At 47.4% G+C, this 15,930-nt stretch overlaps 1 protein-coding gene across 4 annotated transcripts in view; it reads left to right on the plus strand.

Annotated features, from left to right (window-relative positions):
* Positions 1 to 15,930, plus strand: part of STOX2 (storkhead box 2) — a 227,335-nt gene that overhangs the window by 199,548 nt on the left and 11,857 nt on the right. For 3 of the 4 annotated variants that reach the window (XM_019422317.2, XM_053900833.1, XM_019422318.2), the window contains 2 exons: positions 5,201 to 5,353; positions 13,266 to 15,531. In XM_019422317.2, coding sequence (XP_019277862.2) covers positions 5,201 to 5,353; positions 13,266 to 15,531 — 2,419 coding nt within the window. Of the gene's footprint in view, positions 1 to 5,200; positions 5,354 to 13,265; positions 15,536 to 15,930 lie in introns of those variants that run through there. The other variant, XM_053900832.1, reaches the window with a different exon arrangement.

Below are 15,930 nucleotides of genomic sequence, written 5' to 3' on the forward strand. Positions count from 1 at the left end.
TTTATATAAAAGAGCCATAGAAAATCATGGTAAACTTGAATGATGTGTTGTATTGATACCTATGATTCCTTTAATACAGATCTTAAATGTGTGTCCTAAACCTCACTTAATATATAATTACTTTCCTGTGGTAACTGCTGTGTTTGGGTGCTCTGTTGTTGATGAAATTAATAAAGGGAGTCTTAGAAATTGCACGGTTAAGTATCATTCGGTCTCTTGTTATTTTGTTTGAAATTATTTAGCAAGATACAAGAGGGAAGTCGCAATCCTTTAAATACCCTGAGAAATTCCTAGGATTACAGTGTTATCAATGGCCATTTATTCATTCATTCATTCATTCATTCAACAAACACTTACTGGGTGTGTGATGTATTCTCTGCATTATTCTAGGCATCGGAAATCTAGTAGGAACGTAGCATTCAGATGTTCTTTTACGGAGCTCTTAGTCAAGTGGGCGAGACAGACAGTGAACACACAGACACAACGCACACACACTCAGACAGTGAAGAGAGTAGCTTGCTGAGATTCTGGTACCAGTTCAGGTGTGCGTGTGGGTTTTCCACATCACCAAGCAGTTCTCCAACACAAGCGGACTGTCCTACAGTTCAGCTGATTTCTGATATCATCTTCCTGGAGATAGCATCAGATCCCACAGGTTTTACCTGAATTCTTTGGGATTTGGCAGATGTTCCCTGAGGACTATGTTTAAATGGATGTTTGTAAGAAAATAAAGCCGGAGTAAAACCTGTTTACCCCTTCGTTTTAGAACAATATGAATTATGGCGGCTCAGAAACAATGTGTTCGCCCACAAAGTAGCTGTGAGTTTGCTCACTCCTGTAAGATTGCCCCCCTTCCAAGCCGACCAAAAGCCCAAATTGTCACCTGTGCTTCTGACTGACCGGCTATAAATTGGTTTCCATGAGTCCTCCTTGGATTCGGTTAACTTGCTCATAGAACTCAGGGAAACACTTTATTTATGAGAGTGCTGGTTTATTATCCAAGGAGACAACTCAGAAGAGCTGATGGGACGAAGTGCAGGGAAGGGGCTCGGACCTTCCATGACCCTCCCTGAGCACACCCCTCTTCCCCAAATATCCACGTGTTCACCAGCGTGGAAGTTCTCTGGACCCCATCCTTTGGGTTTTCAATGGAGGCTTCGTTACGGAAACGTAATTAAATCATTGGCCATTGGCCACTGATTCAACCTGCAGCCCCTCTCCCCTCCCTGGAGGCTGGCAGTAGGACTGCAAGTTCCATCTCCAGTCACAGTTAGTCTCCCGGCCACCAGCTCCTCCCCTCCCCCTTCCCGCCGGTCTGTCCCTAGTTTCAGGTCAGAAAGCCACCTGATTAACATAACAAAAGACACCTTATCTCTCTCCTCACCTAGGAAATTCCCCCTGGTTTTAGGAGCTCTGTGCAAGAAATGGGGATAAAGACCAAATATGCATTTACTCTAAATCACATATCAGACTCGGGTAACAGGAGAGAGTCTCTCTTGTAGCGTTGGGACAGCAGTGCATCGGGTGGTCAGGACAGGGCTCCCTGAGGAGGTCCCGCCTTAAGCTGAGACCCAAAGGAGGAGAAGCCAGTCCAGCAAAGGCCTGTGCAGGGAGCATCCCAGAAGCTCAACACACGCAGAGGCCCCAGTGCAGAAAAAGCTTGTCGTGATCAGAGAACAGAGGAGGTTGTGAGCGTGGCAGAGGGAGAGGGTGGGGAACTGGGAGGGTGACCGTCCCAGAGGTGGGTGGACAGGCCCAGACCCTGACCCTGCCACTGCAGGCCTGGTGAAGCGATCCCTCTCTGGGGCGCTGTGCGCAGTCACTGTAGGACGTTCTGCAGGGCGGGGGCATGTTTTCTGTTTTTCTCAGACCTGGCTGTCCTGTGAGGAAAGCAGTGTCAGGTCAGAGGGAAAAGTGACAGTCATCCAAGCCATCCCAATGGGTCAGGGGAGAGCATGGTGCTTTGGAGGACAGGTAGCACTGGACGTAGAGCAGAGGAGCCCATCTAGGGAGCACCTGGGCCCCGGGGTAGACAAGGATTGCCTATGGGCTTGGGGACCTGCGGGGAGTGGAAAATAATTTATCTTAGTGCAGTATAAAAAATGAGGTGACGAGATAGTCACTTAGAGCCTCCAGATTCCATTCCGTTCTGTACCCGGAGTGAAAAGTTATGGCGCATATATTCAATATTGTCGCAACACTGAGCTTTTTCGAAGCAAATGCAATTCAGACGCACTTGAAGCATGCTGGCCCTTGTAGTTGGCGACGAAGAATGAAAAGAAATTAACTTAGAAGATAGCAGTTCAACTAAACAGATCATTTTAGCTAAAAGCATAAGGACAAGAGTGGCCTGAACTCAAGCGGTCCGTTTGCTAACAGCCCTATCTTTTCTCTGGAGACTGCAAGTTCCCTGTATCCTCTACAAGACTAGAAGGGAGACCTGCATTCAAAAACCAAAGATCATATTTAGTGGTTTTGTACCCCTGGTCTTCTGAGAAGCCCTTAATCGTGATAGGCAAGGTTCAGAAGGTGTTCAGCTCCCAAATGGATCCCGGGTCGGAAGGTGCCGGAATCTGCACTGATCTCCCCCGTGGCCCGCTGACCCCAGATGCCTTAGCCAACTGAGCAAGAACCTAGCCTCAGTGCCCCAGCCTCTCCTGCAGGAGGCTGAGGGAGAGAGAAGGACTTCCAGAAGAGATCTTTCCGGAGGCTGTGGCTGAGCTACAGGGGCCGCTGTGGGGAGGGGGGATTTGAACGGGAAGAGCTCCAGACTCCCACCTCCCCTGCACCTCACCACCACCACTGGTTCATCTATTACGCCTGAGCCTTTAGAATTAATTTGGTTTGAACTGAGGGTACAATAGGTTTTAAGAAGATATATACTGACGGTGCCTGGGTGGCTCAGTCAGTTAAGTGTCAGACTCTTGGTTTCAGCTCAGGTCACGATCTCAAGGTTCGTGAGTTCGAGCCCTGCGTCGGGCTCTGTGCTGACAGTGCGGAGCCTGCTTGGGATTCTCTCTCTCTCTCTCTCTCTGTCTCTCTCTCTTTTTCTCTTCCTCTCTCTCCCCCTCCCCCCTCAAAATAAACTTAAAAATATATGCGCTGTTCTAGGCAGTCTCACACTTGCCTACTGAGATGGTCCCAGCCCTCATTTTTGAGCCACCAGTATGAGTTGAGCTTTAGCAGCCAGCAAGTGATGCTCATGCCCCCAGTGGCAGCCAAAATTCCACGTTCTCACTTCCACCCACTGCTACCCCACCGAATGTTTGCAGGAGGCCTCTCTTCGTGATTCTTCTCTTTCTGTTCCATTGGCCCCCAAAGCTCATGTATTCTGGTCAGTTCTGCCTTCTGCTGTTCTCTCCTTCTGGGCCTGGGTACTCCCCACTCGCTTCGACCACTCTTCTCCGCCCTGTCTTGGAGAGCACAGAGCCATGGCAGAACTGACTGGAGCCCCGAACTGAGCTGGGCTTGGTGGGAGGGGTGGGGCCTCCAGGCTTTGACTCTGGCTTCCCGCTGCCTCATCCCTGCACCTGTTAGGCTTAACCCCCCTCTGGGGGTTTTCATTCCCGGGCCCCGTTGCCTGGTTCCATCCATCAACCCTTTTCCCATCTAGTCCATCCAAGCACGTTCAGGTTCTTTCTCAAAGGGCCTCTGGGTTCCCAGCAAACCAGGAATCGCGGCTGGGCACAGCTTTGAGTGCCCGACAGTGAGGAGCTGGCCCACCCCAGAGGGTCCTGACACGCTCCCAGGAGGGCACTGCCCAGTGCCACAGGCTGACCCGAGCCTGGGTTCTGGCCAGCATCTGGGAGTTTATTACATGGGGGAAATCAGGCCCAGGAAACAAAAAAGGAGAGATTATGTAAATACGTGTGGGAAGTCAGCTCAGAAGCTCCCAGATCCTCTGCTGCTAACTTTACCCTCTTTCTGTGGGGCCCTTTTGCACGCGACACCCTACCGAGCCCCAGGTGGCACCCAGGTGGCACCTTCAGGCTTTCCTGCTCTTCCAGCCTCTCCCTCCGCTGGGGCCCCAGCCCCACCCCAGAGATCTTGCCGGGGAATCCTAGGAATCCTCGGAACATAACTTGAAACGCACCACACTGCGACACAAAGACCGCAGAAGTGAAGACAGAGCCTCACGGTGCACGTTGATGCGCTTCACGAACCGTCGTCAGCCCCTCGCGGCTGGGTCTTCAGCCTGTCCTCCGCCACCGATTCTTCCTGTTGCAGACACGGGCAGGAGGCCACAGGGTCCCTTGCGGATGGTGATCTGCGTTCTCCTGCTCCCTCCAGTCCATCCGGCTTCTGAAAGTCACATCTGACTTTGTCGTTCCCGAAATTCCTTCCGTGGCTCACCCTCCCTCACAGGGTGAAGGCCTCGCGTGCTCAGCTGTCCCCGCGTGGTGGCCCCGTGCCCTTCCCCACTCCTCCCCGGAAAGCGGCTGCTTACAAGTCCTTCCCCCCCACACCTCCCAGTCCCCAGGCACACTCCCGCTTCAGCACCTGATTCAGGCTGCACATCCTCGGGGAAACCTCTCACTTCCAGCTTCTAAGCACCCCCTCCCCTCACCCCCCACCCCCGCCCCCGGTGCTGCTGCACCACCGCCCTGTCCCCTCTGTCCCAGAGTCTGTCATTCAGCCTTCTGTGGAGAACGGTGGACTTGGGTCTAGTCGCCTGTCTCCTCCCCTTACTCCTTGAGAGCAGAGATGATCTGGGGAGGGGAGCTCACTCCCTCTCCCAAGGAAATCCCAAGCCCCCAGCAGATGGCTGACACGTGAAGAGCCACTCAACATTTGAATGAATGAATCCTCACGTTTCCCCAAGTGCATTTGTCGAGATGGGAAAGGCAGTTCTTAAATAAACCGGCTCCGAGTTAATAAAAACAGAGCTCATTTTTCAGCCTCGTGTCGTACGCCCTTCAGCTGTAAGTCTGTTGAAAGGAGATCTCAGGTTTTAGAGGCAGGTTCTGTTTGCCGAGGCCATTGGAGCTTCCACTGCTCGGGGGGGCATCCTTCCACCTGAGGGGCATCCGCTGTGTGGCCGTAACAAGCTTCAGCGTTCGGAGTTGATCGTCCTCATGATACAGGGAACCAGGAAGGGTCATGGTGTGCGCGTGTGTATGTGTGTGTGTGCGCGCGCGTGCATGTGACAAAAGGCTGGGTCTTTTAATGAACTGCTTCCTTGCAAATTGTCTTTCTGCAGGTGATGTGTCACCAATCAGCATGTCTCCCATCAGTCAATCTCAGTTCATTCCACTCGGGGAAATCCTTTGCTTGGCCATCTCAGCAATGAACTCCGCGAGAAAACCTGTCACCCAGGAAGCACTGATGGAGCATCTGACCACGTGTTTCCCAGGTAATGGGAAGAGAATGTAGCACTTTCCAAACAGACATGTGTGCTGGTCGCTCTGGGACCTCATGTGGACCGTGGTGCCTCTCATTGAAATGTAATAGAAAAAAGAATGTTTTGCCAAAACTGGCCAGAAACGTTCCTTAGGGCTGTAATTAGAAATCAAATCATCTCTGTTACTTCAAAACTAACGTGCCGTCTCCAGGTGATAGTGTAATGCTCTTTTTAAGGGGCACTGAGAAGAAGAAATACAGTCAGGATGCGTGAAGAATTCTGGCAAAACCCACCAAGGTTCTAGTCAACTTCAACATAACCTTTATTTTTTAAAAAAATTTTAGTGTTTATTTATTTTTGAGAGAGAGAGAGAGAGACAGAGCATGAGCAGGGGAGGGGCAGAGAGAGAGGGAGACCCAGAATGCGAAGAAGCAGGCTCCGGCCTCCGAGCTGTCAGCACAGAGCTGGATGCGGGGCTCAAACTCACGTACCGTGAGATCATGACCTGAGCCGAAGTCGGATGCTTAACCGACTGAGCCACCCGTGACGCATGGGAGGGTGTCGGAAAAGTTTAGTCCCAAGGGATTACACTAGAGCGATAGTAAGGACAAACAAACAAAAACATAATCTTGCATGCTTGTGTCATGGCCTGATGAGTTTTAATAATAGGATATTTGATAAATTAGTTAAGATCTCATTTTAAAGGAAAAAAATAAAATGTTTCCTTGTCTCTTAAATATTACAATAAGAAGACAATAGTCCAGCTGCCCTACCAATGGCATTTGGTGCCTCTGGCACCAGAAGACGTTAGGAATAGTGATAAGCTAAAGACAGCGTGACCTGTCTCAAGGGGGGCAGCCCGGTCCTCAGCTCCCGTGTATTGCCCCCCCCCCCCCCCCAAAAAACGTCAAACCCTGCCAGAGCTTCAAATCTACTGCTCTTTCAAGAGACTCTGGAAACTCTGTAGAATCTGTGACATCTGTAGATTTCCTTAGCTGTTGGCAGTTACGTGTGTGTTGGGTGTGTGTGTACATTTTAACACACGGGTGCCCGTGACTTGCAAATCAAATAAAGCACATTATCGGGCCACCAGTTTGGCAGCTTGGACTCGACATGTACCTAGATGGAAATAGAGCTTACCCAAAAAGTGAACTCTCGACATAGTTTTCATCCAACCTAGAAGGGACCTTGGTGAAACAGAAGCTGTGGACTGTATCAGTTCCCTTTTGCCACCAAAATGCCGGGTAACAATCACAGGTCATGGATGGCATACGGCAGTGAACGTTTATTCAGCTCATGTGTCTGGGGGTTCTCCGGGAGTCAGCGGATCCAGACTGGACCTGCCCAGGTGGCCCTGCTCCACCTGTACCGCATCCTCTTTGGAAAAGGGGACAAGCAGTGGCAAGTTCTGCTAACGAGGACGACAGAGGCCCCAAGAGAACAAGTCTGGTTATACAGAGGCTCTTCAGCCCTTCGGTCACACCACACCCACTGACATTTCATTGGCCAAAGCAAACCTGGCCGAACTCAAGGTCGCGGTGTAAGAAAATGCACCCCACCCATGGCAGAGGGCAAGAGGAATACTTCTGTTTTTTTTTTTTTTTTAATGTTTATTTATGTATTTTGAGAGAAAGCACCCACATGTGAGTTGGGGAGGAGCAGAGAAAGAGAGGGGGAGAGAGAATCCCATGTTGTCAGCACAGTCCCTGAAGCGGGGGTTGAACTCACAAACCGTGAGATCCTGACCTGAGTGGAGATCAAGAGCTGGTCGCTTAACTGACTGAGACTCCCCACTTTTCCTTTTGCCCCGAAGGACAAATCCCAGTGATTTTTTTGGGGGGGGGGCAATACACGGGAGCTGAGCTGTCCCAGTGATTTATTTCCTCCTTCTTCAGTTTTCTAATTAACATGTTTGGAAATTATGTGTGCTGTTTAAAAGCACCCACATGTGAGTTGGGGAGGAGCAGAGAAAGAGAGGGGGAGAGAGAATCCCATGTTGTCAACTCATGATTTATTTCCTCCTTCTTCAGTTTTCTAATTAACATGTTTGGAAATTATGTGTGCTGTTTAAAAACTCTAACACAGACCGACCGACCTTTTGCAACCTATAAATTACCTTAAATTTTCTAACATTATCTCTGAATACTCTTCACTGTCTGATCGTCTTTCTTTGTTAATTTTCAGGCAAACCCTTTTCCTTTCAGTAGCAAGATAAACAGAGTGCCAGGTGAGAGCAATCTAAGGGGACAGATGTGGTTCACAGATGTAATGCTCTTGTGAAGAAAGACCCTTCTTGGTGGCCTTGTACCTGGTTGGCCTCTTCTGACATCAAACTTCCCCACAGCTTTTGAAATCTGTTTTTATGTAGCTTCGTGAGGATCACCTAGCTTTTCCAAAATTGGTTACATCTCTCCCATTACTGGGCTATGAAATAGAGAATGGAAAGAACACAGAGCCGGTATGTAAGAGTAAATTGTGAAAAAGAGCAAAATAAAGTAGTAAATTGCCAAGCAGTTGATTACAATATCACCAAGTTGGAATACTTTCGTAGAGAAATCCATAGGTCACCTGTACTTAAAAGAACGACTGCTTTGCTAGCTTTTATGGCATGTGAATTTAGATCTCAATGCCTTGTCATCAGATGGGCCGAGGGGAGCGAACTTCACCTTTTTCAGCTTTGTGACACTGATGACTAACGGGGTCAACCCCACGTTGCAGGGGCGCTGTACAAATCTGAGTCTGGGGCAGGGGTTGGCAAACCATGGGTGCAAGCAAGCTAAGTGTGGCCCACCACTTACGCTTGTAAATAAAGTTTTATTTGGAACTTTGTTAGAACACAGCCTTGCCTATTTGTTTATGTATTGTCTTTAGCTGCTTATGCGGCAGTTACAGAATTGAGTAGTTGCAGCTGGGAGATCAGAGGCCTCACAAAGTAATATAATTACATTCTACCTCTTTAGAGAAAAAGTTTGCTGACCACTGGTTTAGGGCGTGGTAGTAATGATTTAAAACTTTGTTCAGCAGTAGTTCCATATTTTATTTTACTTTATGATGTTTATTTATTTTTGAGAGAGAGAAAGGCAGAGGTGAGTGGGGGAGGGGCAGAGAGCGAGAGGGAGACACGGAATCTGAAGCAGGTTCCAGGCTCCAAGCTGTGAGCCCAGAGCGTGATGCGGGGCTCGAACTCCCAAACCGTGAGATCATGACCTGAGCTGAAGTCAGACGCACAATCGACTGAGCCACCCAGGTGCCCCATGACTGTTTACTTTTATATAGCTTACTGCCTGAAAATAAAGTTTTGACTTTAACTTAATACTTAATGTCATTAAAACATTTGAACTCTCATATTTAATGCATATGTTATACGTAAAAAGAATAGTCTAGATTTGGGCCTCCATTACTGTTTTGTAATAAAAGAATATGTAAATCCATATTCTTTTTTTCTTTTTTTTTTTTTTAGTGTTTATTTTTGAGAGACAGAGAGAGCATGAGCAGGGGAGGGGCAGAGAAAGAGAGGGAGACACAGAATCCAAAGCAGGCTCTAGACTCTAAGCTGTCAGCACAGAGCCCCAACACCAGGGCTCAAACCCACGAACCGCGAGATCATAACCTGAGCTGAGATCAGACACGCGACCAACTGAGCCACCCAGGTGCCCCTAGACACCCATATTCTAAAGAAAGTTTTTAGTGAAAAGTCTCCTAGTAAAAATGCCTGACATACTGAAATGTAAACCCTTTTATCACCTTTCTATATTGGTTGAATTTTGGAATTTCCATTATAGAAACAAGAATTTTTCTTGAGGTATAAAAAGAATAAATGCTTCTCAGCTAAGGACTCATCACCCACCCATCCAGAAGGATCACTTAAATTGACTAGTACTTGTTGGGTTGTTCATGATTGGATCTTCCTGGGAGGAAAGCTGACTCTCAGAGAAAGAGACCTATAGGCTGCTAATGGGGTTGAAGTTTGCTTGTGAATTTGCTAGAGAATATTAACATATGTATGTGTATATATATGCATATGTATGTATATGTGTATATGTATATATTTACATATATAATATATATTATATATACATTTAACATACATGTATGTGTATATTATTATATATGTATATGTACATATATACACATATATACGTATATATATATAATATTCTGTCTCCCATCTCATCCCCTTACACTGGTTCTTGCTAAATTCTCCCTCAGCCAGTGTTCTTCACAAATGAGAAGAAATAATCCAGAGAAGCCCATTGAAAGTTTCCATCTAAAATGCTTAACATACAGAAGGTATACATAAGCGCTCCATTCCAGCGATTTTCGGATTTGTGGCATTAAAGGGATATGTAAGTCTAAGTAACCTCGCGTTGTCATGCAGTGTTATTAGATCTCTGTTTTTGCTTTGGAAGATGTAAAAGTGTGGAAAAGGAGAGAAGTCGGGTGTCAGCCTTATGTGGATACAGAGTTTATCTTTTTGTTCTTTAAACCCTCAAAATCCAAGTTCATGATGAACTTTGGGAACAGAATCTGGAAGTGGTTGAATGCGCAAACTTCGAAAAGTACCCATCACGGCCATCTCTCTGTCCCAGGGAAGCCCTGCAGACCTCTCATGGAAGTCTGGATTTCACAGACAACTGAAGATGCAGTCATTATACTGGGGCTTCATAATAAAATAAGCATCATAAATATCAGTGACTTTCAGTTAAAGCCTTGAAGGCTCACAGGTAGAAGTGTGGAAGGTTGATTGGACAGGGCATGTTTCCAGCTTGTGTTTTCAAATTAGACATCCCTTGACCGATACACGTGAGGATCCAAGACACGAAGACTTCATTCTGTAATACCGTCACAGTTTTGGTTTGTAGTAACAGCTGTTCTTCTGGATTACGCCTCAGCTTTCCTTTATAATGACAGCATAGTAACCTGGGCAGTCTATAAACAAGGCTTGCCGTGTTCTGGAAAAACTTGTTTCTGTTCCAGTGTTGACTGCAAGCAAGCTACTATGTAAGACACAGATTTCAGTATGGGTTTGATATCCAGATTGCTATGCCCCACAACCCAAGTGGGCATCATTTGTGCCCACAGTGTGAATACGGTCTCATCTGGGGAGTTTTAGTCTGTGTCAGTATGAATGGTGCCCCCAGACCTGTCCAGCAGGAGGCCCTGGTTGTTAGTGGGGTGTAGAAGCTCTTTTAAGTTGCTTCTCTTATATGCAAGCATTTTTTATTTCATGACGGCACTCAAAAATTTCATATATATGGTTTGGGTTCTATCGCTAATTCATATGAAGTTCATTTTGTGCAGAAACTATCATAAAAATTTTAAAAATTGTTATTATACCAGCCTTGAAGCCATTTGCATAAAAACCAGAGTACTTCTCTCAAGAGCAGAGCCCTAGACTAAAGGGAAACTATGCAGCTCAAACATTAAATAATTATACTAAACAATACATTATTCATAAGCAATGTTGCCTTTCCCACCTCGCCACTACGGATGCCTTCTGAATATGGTAACACAGACGGACGTGTATGTTACATCGCATTCATCGATTCTCTCCCAGGCCGTTACTAATGCTTTCATATCCCACTTTTGTAGTTTTGGAAGGATTGGGGGAGCCTAAACTTAGTTTACCTGCTGTTTTAGGTTGCTACAGAATGTTCTTAGGAGGTAATCTGGGTTTCCATGGATCCTGCCCCAGAGTTGAAACTATATGGTTCATGTTCATGGAGCCCCCAGTATATGTCAGGCACTGCTTTACATATCTTAAGCTCATTTTTAGAAATTTTAAGTTTATTCATTTATTTTGAAAGAGATAGTGAGTGGCAGAGGGGCAGAGACAGAGAGAGAGAGAGAGGGAGACACAGAGTCCCAAGCAGGCTCTGCACTGTTGGCACAGAGCCCGACTCGGGGCTGGAGCCCACAAACTGGGAGATCATGACCTGAGCCGAAGCCAAGAGTCGGACGTTTAACTGACCGAGCCACCCCAGGCACCCCTGCCTTAAGCTCATTTAAACTCACGACTACCCTACGAGGGTACATGGGGATATTATCCACATCCCGATGACCATGGACAGAGGCTCAGAGAGGTTAGGTAAGTTACCTAAGGTGATAACCAGCAATACTCATTTTCTAGCATAACCCTAACCAAGTACAGGTGGCTTAAACAACAGAAATGTATTTTCTTACAGTTCAGGAAAGCGCAAAATCAAGGGATCAGCAGAGTTGGTTGGTTCCTTCGGAGGTCTGTCAGTTCAGAACATTTCTACCAGTGTTTCTTCACATGGTCTTCTCTCTGTGCACGTCTCTGTGCCCACTTGCCCCTTTTTAGAAGAAGATTGGTCGTGTTGGAGTAGAGTCTACCCTGATGACCTCATTTTGACTTGTTTACCTCTGTAAAGACCCTGTCTCCAAACCAGGTCACATGCTTAGGTTTAGGGGATTAGGTCTGAATGGAGGAATGGTGTGGTGGGTGGGGTTCTGCATAATGCAGCCACTGCCACCAGGTAACAGTGATGGAGCTGGGGTTTGAGTCCAGCAGTGTGGCCCTGGGCTCCAGGCTTTCAGTCTCCACGTTACACTACCTTAACTGTGTCAGGTTGAATCCCACGAAATTACATTTTTGTGGGTCAGACACGGTTGAATGTTGGCAGTATGATTCAACCTGACCTATTTCCAAATTACATCATCCAGATCAAACTAGTCAGGACTGTCGCCCTCAGTGTGCCTGGCACTGAGGAACGGACAATATCCAAGAAATAAGTAAATGTCCTCTAACCCGGAGAGTTTACTCTCTCTTAAGAATCTATACTTGTAATTCTGTCTCTTAAGAAAGACAAGGCATAAACATGCACACAGAACCCTTTGAACACAGTATCGGCCACGGTACCAGGAAGTCTTGTCATTTTCTTCTGGAATTTCTATTCTAAGGACTATGGCATTTTCGGACTCAGTGACCAGACAGATGGAGAAGCTTCTAAGTTTTCACAAATGTATTTATTAGGGCTCTCTGGTTACGAGCTAGAAAAACTACCTCCATCCTGCTGACTTAGTCCAAGAAGGAGAACATGGTCACCCAAACTTCATCAGTAACGTAGTCACTTTCAAAACTGAAGGTAATGATTTCAGACCTGGAGGGTACCTCTTGAACAATGGTCGAGTCTGATTGCCCTTTTAGGTAACTTACAAAGTTAAGTTTATTAAGGAAGCTTAATCTTGAAAAGTGAGTGTATGGAGTAGCTTCAAGTGTGTATGGTGGCCTCTGTATATGTTCTATTGGTTTCTGATGATCAAGATAGCTATTTCAACCCAGTTTCCTTAGGTTTTTTTTGTATTGAGAAAGGCTTTTCTGTAAACGTATATTATATCATGTAAAATATTTTTCATTTTTCCATCCTTTAAAAATACTCTGCCTTTTCATGGCTCAGTTCAGGAAAGACCTTGTGACAACCGTAGCAATCTCACTGCCCCTAACTTCTGTCTCTCTTCCCGAACGCCTTTGAATCCTGCTGGCTTGCCATGTGGATGATACATTGAAGCTTGCCAAATTCATACGATTTTGTCTTAGTTTGGGCTGCTGTAAAAAATTCCCATAGACTGGTGGCTTAAGCACCAAACATTTATCTCCCACGATCCTGGAATCTGGGAGCTCTGAGATCAAGGCACCTGCAGATTTGGTGTCTGGTGAGGGCCCTCTTCCTGGCGTGAAACTGGCCATATCCTCGCATGGCATAGGGAGGGGGGGTGGCTTGTCTCTTCCTCTTCTTACGAGGGCACATCACGAGGGCCCCATCCTCGCACCAGAGATTAGGATTTGCACATGTGAGTGTTTGGGGGGATACAAACGTTCAGTCCGTAGCAGATCCTGAAAAATCGGGAACCAACGACAAGTTCCCTCTACATTCTCATGAGTGTGTTCCTTTGGTTTTAGGTGTTCCCACCCCAAGCCAAGAGATTCTACGGCACACGCTCAACACGCTGGTGCGGGAGAGGAAGATCTACCCAACTCCGGATGGCTATTTCATCGTGACCCCGCAGACTTACTTCATTACTCCTTCTCTCATAAGAACTAACAGTAAATGGTACCATTTGGATGAGAGGATACCTGACAGGTCTCAGTGTACCTCTCCGCAACCCGGAACCATAACGCCCTCTGCCTCAGGCTGCGTCAGGGAAAGAACATTGCCCAGAAACCACTGCGACTCTTGCCACTGCTGCCGAGAAGACGTGCACAGCATGCACGCCTCGACTCTGCAGAGGAAACCTGCCAAGGACTGCAAAGACCCCTATTGCCCTCCTTCACTCTGCCAGGTGCCACCCACTGACAAGAGCAAAAGTACTGTCAACTTTTCGTATAAGACAGAAACTCTCTCAAAACCGAAAGATGGTGAAAAGCAGTCCAAAAAATTTGGGCTCAAGTTATTCCGGCTAAGTTTTAAAAAAGATAAGACCAAACAGCTAGCCAATTTTTCTGCCCAGTTTCCTCCCGAGGAGTGGCCCCTGCGAGATGAAGACACGCCAACCACTATCCCTAGGGAGGTGGAAATGGAAATCATTAGGCGTATTAACCCGGACTTGACCGTGGAAAATGTCATGAGACACACTGCACTGATGAAGAAACTTGAAGAAGAGAAAGCACATCGGAGTAAAGCTGGGTCCTCTGCCCATCACAGCGGAAGAAGTAAAAAGAGTAGGACTCATCGAAAGTCCCATGGGAAGTCTCGGTCCCACAGCAAGACACGAGTGTCTAAAGGAGACCCTTCAGACGGTTCTCATCTGGATATCCCAGGTGACAGAGAGTATGACTTTTGTGATCCTCTTACCAGGGCACCCAGGGAGGGCTGCTTCATCATTGAACACAAAGGAGATAACTTCATCATGCATAGTAACACGAACGTGATTGAGTCTCATTTCCCCATGACACCAGAATGGGATGTGTCTGGGGAATTGGCCAAAAGGAGAACTGAGATGCCTTTTCCTGAACCTTCCAGGGGAAGCTCCCACTCAAAAGTGCACCGAAGCCACAGCCATACCCAGGACCGAAGGTCCAGGAATGAGAGATCCAACAAAGCCAAGGAGAGATCCAGATCGATGGATAACTCAAAGGGCCCTCTGGGTGCTTCTTCTCTAGGGACCCCTGAAGACCTGGCTGAAGGCTGTAGCCAAGACGACCAAACCCCCAGCCAGTCCTACATTGACGACAGTACATTAAGGCCCGCACAAGCAATTGGCCATCAAAGGGCTCATGTGTCATCCACGAGCTATAAAGAGGTGTGTATTCCAGAAATAGTCAGTGGCAGCAAGGAGCCTTCCAGTGCTTGTAGCCTCTTGGAGCCAGGAAAACCACCTGAGAGTTTGCCATCCTATGGGGAACTCAACTCTTGTCCAACAAAAACAGCTACAGATGACTATTTCCAGTGCAACACCTCCAGTGAGACGGTCCTCACGGCACCATCACCTCTGGGAAAGAATAAAGAGGATCATGACACTCTGACTCTGGCGGAAGGGGTGAAAAAGCTGCCTCTGTCTGATAGGCAGGCCCCACATTCTTCCAGGGAGCCTGTGGGGCACAAGGAGGAGTCACCGAAAGGGCCAGGTGGGGGCCCAGCTGTTTCGGGCGCAGTGGCAGAAGGGATCGCCAATGGACGCCTCGTCCAGCACCACAGCGCCGAGCCCAGCAGCCTGGACAAGAGGAAAGAGATATTCAGCAAAGACACACTGTTCAAACCTCTTCACAGCACCTTGTCTGTAAACAGCTATCACAAATCGAGCCTGTCCCTCCTCAAATCTCTCCCGAAGACACCTGCCGACACACTGCCAGGCCGATGCGAGAAACTGGAGCCGTCCCTGGGGACCTCGGTGGCACCAGCCATTCCTGGTTCCCAGCGTCAGCAGGAGTCCGGGGGGAACCAGGAAGCCTCTTTTGACTATTACAATGTCTCTGATGACGACGACTCTGAGGAAGGGGCAAACAAAAACACAGAGGAGGAAAAAAACAGAGATGATGTAGGCACCATGCAGTGGCTCCTTGAGAGGGAGAAGGAAAGAGACTTACAGAGGAAATTTGAGAAGAACCTCACCCTCCTTGCCCCAAAAGAAACCGACAGCAGCAGCAACCAGAGAGCCACGCATTCGGCACGCCTCGACAGCATGGACAGCAGCAGCATCACTGTGGACAGTGGATTCAACTCCCCACGGTAGGGAGAGGCATCTCTGCACACGGGCACACACACACATACACCTACCAGGGCCTGGGGCTTTATGCAAATAACTTGAAACGTTTTTTGATTTCACAGTTTTAATTCTGTGAATGCGGGTTAAGGGTTGTGTGAGCTGTATTGTTAACAACCTGTTTCTGACTTCTTTTTCAGGAATTGAAACAAATGTTTCTGCAGCTGTAGAGATCACCAATCTGGACTGGTGGGTTGGCTCCCTCCCTCAAACTTGCATCAGGCCAATCTAACTAGGACCAACATTTTCCAGTATTTTTCTTCTATGCGTATATTGCCCCCATGCTGGTAAAAGAAGTTTGTTTGTTTTTTTTTTAGGTCCTCAAAAATAATAACTTTTTGGGTAGAATGAGTGGTCAGTAGTCA

This window comes from Panthera pardus, unplaced genomic scaffold (assembly GCF_024362965.1).
Source record: "Panthera pardus isolate Hobbes unplaced genomic scaffold, ASM2436296v1 HiC_scaffold_13, whole genome shotgun sequence".
NCBI classification, from domain to species: domain Eukaryota; kingdom Metazoa; phylum Chordata; class Mammalia; order Carnivora; family Felidae; genus Panthera; species Panthera pardus.